The sequence below is a fragment of the Cyprinodon tularosa genome, unplaced genomic scaffold (genome assembly GCF_016077235.1).
Source record: "Cyprinodon tularosa strain WSP-4 unplaced genomic scaffold, ASM1607723v1 ctg961, whole genome shotgun sequence".
Lineage (NCBI taxonomy): Eukaryota > Metazoa > Chordata > Actinopteri > Cyprinodontiformes > Cyprinodontidae > Cyprinodon > Cyprinodon tularosa.
In genome coordinates this window covers 187530-196358 of record NW_024039742.1, presented here as the reverse complement: position 1 = coordinate 196358, position 8829 = coordinate 187530, and the positions used below count along the sequence as shown (strand labels likewise).

Below are 8829 nucleotides of genomic sequence, written 5' to 3'. Positions count from 1 at the left end.
CAGATTTAAAAACAGATTGGCTTTTAAACTTTGATGAATAAATACATACTTTAGCACAAGTACATTTAATTTTATATCATTATGATTATTACATGATTATATGAAATCCGTTGATCTGAAAAAGACATTTAAAAATCCTAGAAATAAGAAATAATAGAACAACCTACCCTGAGTATTAAACCTTAACATTAGCCTACATTATAGTGACTCTTTTTAGGGAACAAAGTGGTGTAAACAGAGCAGGATTTTTAAAAAGCTGTTACACAAGTGGAGATTCAGACAAATCACAGCCTTAGTGAGATTTAGATGATCATTGATTCCATGCAGCAAATAAATCATGGATAAAAATGTGAATTCAGGGAAGGTGCTGTAATGCAGATGATCACGTGAACTTGTTAAAGATATATTTTCATATCACTCTAATCAACGATGGTTTTTCATCAATGTAGCACACAGTGTGTCTGTATTGTGTGTGTGTGTGTGTGTTTTTTGAGGGTGGACCTGTCCAGGTTGTACCCCACCTCTCGCCCCTAGACTGCCAGACTTTAAATAAGTAATCAACAAAAAACATTAGGCAATGGTGGTTTACTCCATTCTGACGTTAAACACTGATTTTGTAGGAAATGGTGGAGGTCAGGACGGATGGATGGATCATTTCCAGGAAGCAGGTCACATGTTTCATAGTTTGCAGAGTTAATTTGTGCCTTTGTGAACAAATTTGATATGAAAAAAAGAGCAACCCTTTCTCTCATATTTCTATGAAACTGATCCATTGATTGAGTGTAAGGATCATATACACGAACATTTATTATATAAGAGAAGAACTTTAGCATCAAATTAAGGCTAAGGTTTTCATGAAGGTGACTGAATGTACTGTAAAGCACTTTGAAGCATTGAACTTTCTTTTTTTCTCTCTCCTCCAGCACCACAATCCAGAAGCCCTTGTTGCAGCCGGGCAGCCATTGTCGCACCATCTCCGTCATTATCAAACTTGTCAGACAATGCTCAGTCCCTGACCTCTTCCAGCTGCCCCCTGCATAGAAGGCGTCTTAATGTACCCTCAAACCCTCCCCTTCATCAGGGCCTGGCTTCCCCCATTAAAGATGGCTATACAGAGCTGTACCCTCAGAGCTACGTGGAGAGGCTCCAGACCGACGAAGGGCCATTGAATGCAGACCCACTGAGTTTAAAGGAAGGAAATGTGTTCTTCTCTGCGGTTGTGGAGACGGTTTCCTGTTTCAAGCCTAGAATGTACAATTCACCACTGATGCCAAAAGAAAACAAGCCCCTAGAAGTGAGCATCCTGCGAAAGGTGAAGGAGCTGCTGGCTGAGGTCGACCCCAGGATAGCAGCCAAACACATCACCAAGACTGACTGCATGGTAATACTGAAGCACTATGAATCAAGGGCTATATAGTAACAAAAGTAGTCAAAAAATGTTTTAAAGCTGTGGTTAAATGTTTTAACCTGTGGGTGTTTTTTTATCCATCTAAATTGATTTTTACTATCTTAAAAGCCTGGTAAAAAAAAATAGAAAAAAAATAGAAAAAAATTATATTTAAGTTTAAGTGTGTTTTAAATCAGTACTTATAAAAAATACCTCGAAACAAGAATTTTAATATACTGCCCTGTGTACACCCACTGGACACATCTATTGAAAGGCTTGTAGCATGAAATAAGAAATCTTTGGTCACATAGAAACAATTTATTGCATTTGGAAATCTAGAAAATCAACTTTTGGGTTTATAGTTAATGTTCTAAAACAAAAATTGGCATAAAATATTAGGCAAAAAATGTTATTATGAGAAAGTCAATGACAATGGAAGTTAGTAATTAACAAAAAATGTAAAGCACCATTTCCAGTCACACATGAGGTCAAACCATGAGGCTAATCCTGTCTGCTAAGAACAGGGAACTGACTATAAACCTGGAAAACATTGCCTGGTCTATTCTCAGGTCCAGCCGCAATGGTCTGATTAAAATTTAGCTAAAAGAGGAAAATATAAGTCCGTCCCCTCTTTTACTGTTTCCCCTTCCTCTGGTTGATGTTTTCAACAAGAAGATGCACCAGGTCATAAAGCTCATCATCTGCGGCATAAACTTTTAAACATGAAAGTTTTTTTAATAACCCCTTAACACTCATTGTTGCAAATATGTAATAAACCCTTTATGTTACATACACAACCAAGATAGCATATGTAATATTACATGTTCAGTGTGGACCTAGGAACCTTTCACAAATGGTAAATAGAAAATGACCTGTACTTGTGTAGCGCTTTTTAAAGTCAGGAGACTTCACCAAAGCATTTTACACTACATTCATTCATTCACCCATTCAGTCATTCACTCACACACTAATGGTGGCAAGCTACATTGTAGCCACAGCTGCCCTGGGGCTTACTGACAGAATCAAGGCTACCGTACGCCGGCACCCCCACTCTGTAGGCAATGCAGGTGAAGTGTCTTGCCCAAGGATACAATGACAATGAAAGCCAGAGCTGGGGCTTGAACCGTCAACCCTTCACTTTCAGGGCAAGGTCTTCTTTCTGCCCCTAACAGTGTATGTTATAATTGACCGCTATAAATGTCACAGATTTGTATTATACAGACATTTTTCTTATTTTTCAGATAAATAGAAATTAAACAAATTCATCTACTTAAAGGCAAACAGTGTATATATATATGTGTATGTTTATAAATTCAGGCAGCAAGGGGTTAAATGGACTTCAAATCTTTAAAACAGCATCTGGTTCAAACAAGTCTTCAGCTTTTTCTGGTGATATTCTGAAAAATAACCAAAATACACAATATTATATGCCATATTTCTAGTATTCTTATATGTTTTGATGGCCAATGCAACAGAAATAACTGCTATTTTCCCAGGTGGCAAGAATTTTGGAAGTAACTCCGGAGATGAAAAGCAAGATGGGAGTGGGTTCTGGGATGGAGCTGCTGACGCTGCCACATGGACAGCAGCTGAGACTGGACCTACTGGAGAGGTGAGTCCCACATTAAGGCACAAAGTCTCCTGCTCTCTCTGTAAAAAAAGAGACAATTTCATACTTTGCTTCATTTAATATATTGTTTATATTAACTTATATTTTCAAACCAATACACTTAATTTCATATTTTTCATATTAAGGTTGACACTATCCTATTCAGATTCAGTTTCTGATTGCTCAAGTTTCTGTCCATGAACCGACTACACCTCCATGCGTACACGTTTTTACACCAAATTCATTAGAAAAACATCCTTTTGAGGTTGTCATTTCACAGGGAAGCAACTTAAGCAAAACAGGAATAATAGCAGAAGATTTACATAGTGTTTGATTAAAAACATTCTTACAGACACAGTGTTAGAAATAAGACATGATGTCAAAGATAGTTTTAAACTAATAATAACAGTAACACTAATGTATCTTGAATTCAGCACTGAAATCTAACAAAAGAAGCACAGACAAAAGTCTGTTATCTAAAGCCATGAGGATATCATTGGTGACTTTGACCAGGACTGTTTTAGTGCTTTGATGAACTTTAAAACCTGATTGGAACGCTTAAAACAAATCATTACCATAGAATTACTCATTTAAGAAAATAAGATAAAGATGGAGACGTTTTTTCTGCTGCTCCCTTATTTAGCAGTCACCAATGAAACTCAGCGCAATCTGCAAAATATTGCACAGATAAGAAAGGATGTTTGATCTAGAAAAGGCTCCTGAGTTAACAATGCACGGAAAGTCAGTTTTTCTGATTTAATTAGCAGCCTAAAATCATGATAACTGGGTAAAGTGGTGTCTCTAGATCCCCACAAGGCATACATGCAGCACATGGTTGTTTCTTCTATGTCACAATCTTGTATTTGATCTGCTGTGTCCCACTTTTTTTCCCAGTGAAATGTTCGCCAGCCAAACCCGTAACCATGCATCGGCAAGCAGGGAATAAACAACGAATGGTTGATGTTTCTGATTACTTAAAAGCTCAGCTGAGTCAAAACTACCAAAGATCAGATTCTATATTCTGCAAACAGAAAAACTAAAAATATAGCATTTCAGTGTAGTAACTTTTTGTTCTAATTCAGGTCACCATTATGACTTTATGCGAATGTAAATCCCTTTATTTTTCCACAATGGGGGAAATTTACTCTCTACATTCATCCCATCCCCTTGGGGAGCAGTGGGCTGCCATTGTGTGGCCCCCGGGGAGCAGTGTGAAGCTAAGGGTTTTGCTCAGGAACCCAGACTAGAGGCTGTGTGGATCAAACCAGGACTTGCAACCTTCTCAGAGCACAAATGCACTGCTCTAACCCAAAGATTCTTACAATTGACTTTTTAGACTTTAAAATATTTCTGCAAATCTAAAAATGACCAAGTACTGTTAGTATAATTTTGCATGACTTTTCCAGTTTATTTCACTTTTCTCAGATGACTTGTGGCTTTAACTATATCCGCCTAAACTGAGTGAATACCACTGCTGATCAGGATCTGATGTGTTTCTGCAGGTTTCAGACCATGGCCACCATGTTGGCTGTAAACGTGTTGGGCTGCACTGGAACGACGGAGGAGAGAGCCGCCCTGCTGCATAAAATAATCCAGATCGCAGCCGAATTAAAGACAACCTTGGGCAACATGTTCGGCTTTGCCGCCGTTATGAGAGCGTTGGAGCTGCCGCAGGTGAGAGAAGCATATGATAGTGCTATTTGTTTATCTTTATGGATGGAGATAGGAGAGAACAAGCTGACATGCAACAAATGTCCAGTGGGCTTGTTTCCAACTGTGGTAGAGTTGAACAAGATCTACAGGTTATTGATAAATACACTGTCTGTCATAAGTAAACCATAAAATATTACTCCCTACACACAGAGAACTGAACATTACCAGCACTTCTTCATTATCTCTGGTCGTAAAGATGTGAATATTGCTTTCATAACTATCCTGAGGGATTTATTTATGTTGAAGGTGAAGATTTAGTTTAGGTTTTGCTAGAAAAAAAGTGTCATAATTACCACAAAATGTTCTTGCATAGCTTTACTGGTTGCTTTTAATTGAGGGAGGGAAGATGGTGAGATTCCCGCTGTGAGGCTTCTGCAATTCAATGCTCTGTCTGATTTCGTTTGGGTCTTTTTTGATGATTTATGTCTCAGGTGTCTCGTCTGGAGCAGACATGGATAACGTTACGGCAGCGACACACAGAGGGCGCCATTCTCTTTGAGAAAACCCTGCGTCCGTTTCTTAAGGGCTTGAATGATGGAAGAGGTAAATAATATTACATAATTTAATAAAATCTGTGAATCCAGATTTGAATTGATCAATGAGTCTCTGTTGCTGTTTGTCCTGCAGAAAGCTGTCCGCTGTCCAGTACTACCTTCCCCCACGTCCTCCCCCTCCTCACCCTGCTGGAGAAGAGCTCTGCAGTTGGAGACGGGACAGAGCCCTGGGAGACCGCAGAGGTCGGGGTGGAGGTGGTCATGCTGCACCTGGCAGCAGCGAGAACTATGGCTCAGCTGGGGGGGATCTACAGCTCTAACTCTGAAGGCAGATTACGGGGTAAGAATCTGGAAATTATGGTTCCATTAAGATTCCTGAATTGTGATGAATAAAAGCTCTTTTACCCCACATTATTATTTCTCTTTCATTTTAAGAGTTTTCTAAAACTGACAGAATCATGGTGGATGCCAGAAAAGGATTCAGGTCATTAAAACGACCTACGACCAGCAAATTAATTATAATTTATAATGTAAATAAAAACATCTCTAGAATCAATAATTTGGCCAAAGGTTTATAACAATGTGTAGAGAGACCGCAGCAGTATACTAAGGACCTGTTCACGTTGACATTAATCATTTTTCTACTCAATGTTATGTAAACGATTTAGGGACTGTATTAAAAATATTTTTGACAATAGAGATTTTAAAAAAAAGCTCTTTCTGCATTTTGTTTGTTATGACGGAGTATTAGGGCCAGGCTAGAGATTTTTTTTTTTTCTATTTCGAGAATAAATTCGTATAATTACGAGAATAAAGTTGTAACATTACGAGAATAAATTCGTACAATTACAAGAATAAAGTAGTAACATTAAGAGAATAAGGTCATAATATTAAGAGAGAAAAGTCACAATGAGAATAGTCCTAAAATCAAGAGAATAAAGTCCTAAAATTACGAGAAACAAGTTGTGTTTTATGACAACTCTTACAAGAAGCACTTTCTTCCCTAAAATGTGGAATGTCGAGCATTATGTGAAGTTATACTTTGGTTCTGGTTTGACAAATAAGGAAATATTTTAGCCAGGATGTCAAAATGGACTCAGGTTGCTGATTGGTGGAGCTGGTCGGCCATCAGATGCTGGTCGGAGCTCGAAGCTTTCTCTCTGAAACGGGTAGTGGTATCATGACTTCATTCTCGTAATATTAGAACTTTATTCTCGTAATGTTATGACTTTATTCCCGAAATAGAAGAAAAAAAAATCTCTTGCCTGGCCCTAATACTCCGTAATGTCGTAATGTGTCTCTGGACTGTTTAAAAAAAGTGATAAAATAGAGAATAGCTTCACTACACACTGTTTAGATTCTATGCTAGAAACCTCAATATTCATTTTAGTGAAAATGTTTTCTTCCTCTTTTTTTGCATCTGTCTCACATTGTTCAGACTCTGTTTCTATCAAAATTTGAATGTAATGATAAGAAGTTAAAAATTGGGAGGAAAAAGTAAATAGAATTTTAAATAAATGTATGTCGACACAGTTACTGTCTATACGGGACATAAATCCAACAGACTTTACAAACAAATATTTTCTGTAGGAAGAAAACAAAACACCAGTTTAAAAAAGTTCCCCTAAGTCATTTAGCAGGAGTTAAAGCAACAATAACCTCATGCGTCGGCTTCTTGATTTGAAACATTGGTTATTTATGTTTTTAGCTAGACCCGCTACTTCTGCTAGAGGATAAACATTTGAATATAGTGAAGATCATTTTATGTGATTTCTAAAAGCCCCAACAAAAAACTGAACCCAGTTTAATATTAAGATAAAAGTTACTCTGAGTGGCAGCAACACATGCTTGTAATCTCAGAGGTGGCATTGTTAAGACGAGTGATTGAGTGATCAATTGATTGGTTGATTGATTTTAATGATCTCACAGTGGAGAAATTTTCTCGTGACCTCAGCTTAAATTGTCAAAGAATAAAAAGGTGCCAAAGGAAGAAAAGGTGCAAGGATATATACAGTATATACAGTGCTTTCAGATTTTTATAGTAGGATTATTATACAGGGTTATTTGCTCAGGGTGTTTACATGGGTATTTACATTAATGGATATTTATATATTAGTTATTGCATTGGGTGTCAAATGTAGAGAAACAGGTTATTGCACAGGGTATTAAATAGTAAATTGCACAAGATATTGCTGATAACAGTAAAAGAAATACGTGTAACTGATGTGAGCTGGAGCCAAAATGCTGATGTTGGAATGTTTTGTTCCAGGTTTCCAGGAGCAGGAAGGGGTTAAGGAGATCTTCCTCACGGACTTCCAGATGAGGCTGCTATGGGGGAGCAGGGGAGCCGAGGAGGACCAGGTTCTTAGATACTCCAAGTTCGACCAGGTGCTGACCGCCCTGTCCAACAGACTCGAACCGGCAACCAGACGACATTGATCCAAACCTTTGATCATAAACTGTGCAACAAGCTTTAAGTTATTAATTATCCTGCTTCTATGTAACTGACATCAGTTCATGTCATCTTAAATGTCCCACATCATTATGTCACCAAATGGAGGTGGGTTTTTTTTTTTCTTATCTGAGCCAGTTTTTGTTTTTTTATCCGAGCCTGCTTGAGGGAAACTTGTTCCAAACAGTCTAAAGAAGAGTGTGAACAAGCAGGGAATGCAAAATAACAAAGACCTGTAACTTTATATACGCCGTTCAAAATGGTTCAAAGCACAAATGGTTTCTGACATGACAACATTTCTTTGCTGAAAGGGAATATAATATAAAATATCTTATGGCTTTGTTTGCGTGTTTACATTTATGAGTTTTAACTCTTAAACCCTAGAAATATGTAACTTTAAAACTTAACAGATTTTTTTGCATCATTGTAGTATTCCTGAGCCACAGAGGAAACTAAAGTCCAGATCAGAACGTCCCAGCAGGAGGCTGTTAACATTGCCGCTAATATTGCGATCGATACCTGGTTTCTTTTGATGAAAACGATAACTGAGACAAAGATAAACCTGTCAGGTGTTGTAGGTATTTTGTTGGACCGAAATAAAGACAGGAATTTAGTTTGAGCATAGTGGAGGTTTTACTAAAAATAAAACAGAAATCTTACAGGTCTTGTAAAGAATATGGAGCAGAGGCAAAGAAACGGTTACTGTAATAATGGAAGAATTCAGCGAAATACATGGAAAACAGGAGCTTAGATTGTGAGGCAGGAGTGGGAAATGACTGAAGGCCTCGTTATTCAGCCACTTCATGCCATTCCAGATTAATATTTCTTTCCTGGAGTTTTTCCACAATGTGCTGATATTTAGGGGCTAAATCACAGGAAGTCTGTAGATGTTTACGTTTGCGAACCCTCGCCAGCAAGAGCTGCTGCTTGTTCGCCATGTTTTCTGCATGTATCCATCTGCGTGGTTAAAAATTTTTCCTAGGTGCTCCACCTCGCGGGGGGGGGTAGAAGTCCAAAATGACATCATTTGGCCGCGCATCAAGCATAAACCAGGCCTAAGGAAGCAGATGAGCTATCCAAAGCAGGTGTGGAACAGCTGTTGGTTAATGAAAGCAGGGGAGCTGAGGCAGGAACACTAATGAACTCAAACAGAATGACTCTGAGATACAGAGAA

General features: G+C 38.1%; 1 protein-coding gene across 1 annotated transcript; it reads left to right on the top strand.

The window, feature by feature from the left end:
• The first annotated feature begins 577 nt into the window (after window positions 1–577).
• LOC119776867 (SH2 domain-containing protein 3C-like) lies at window positions 578–7933 on the top strand. Its single transcript, XM_038275493.1, has 7 exons — window positions 578–632; window positions 924–1381; window positions 2884–2999; window positions 4499–4670; window positions 5141–5252; window positions 5337–5543; window positions 7473–7933. The coding sequence occupies exons 1-7, from the start codon at window positions 578–580 to the stop codon at window positions 7640–7642; spliced, it is 1290 nt and encodes a 429-aa protein (XP_038131421.1). The 3' UTR covers window positions 7643–7933.
• The last annotated feature ends 896 nt before the right edge of the window (window positions 7934–8829 follow it).

Bases quoted from the DNA above. Each gene is read 5' to 3' on its own strand.
- LOC119776867 (XM_038275493.1), top strand. From the start codon at position 578: ATGGTGGTTTACTCCATTCTGACGTTAAACACTGATTTTGTAGGAAAT. The intron at 633-923 runs GTCAGGACGGAT...TCTCTCCTCCAG, and splicing joins TTTTGTAGGAAATGGTGGAG to CACCACAATCCAGAAGCCCT. The intron at 5,544-7,472 runs GTAAGAATCTGG...GTTTTGTTCCAG, and splicing joins CTCTGAAGGCAGATTACGGG to GTTTCCAGGAGCAGGAAGGG.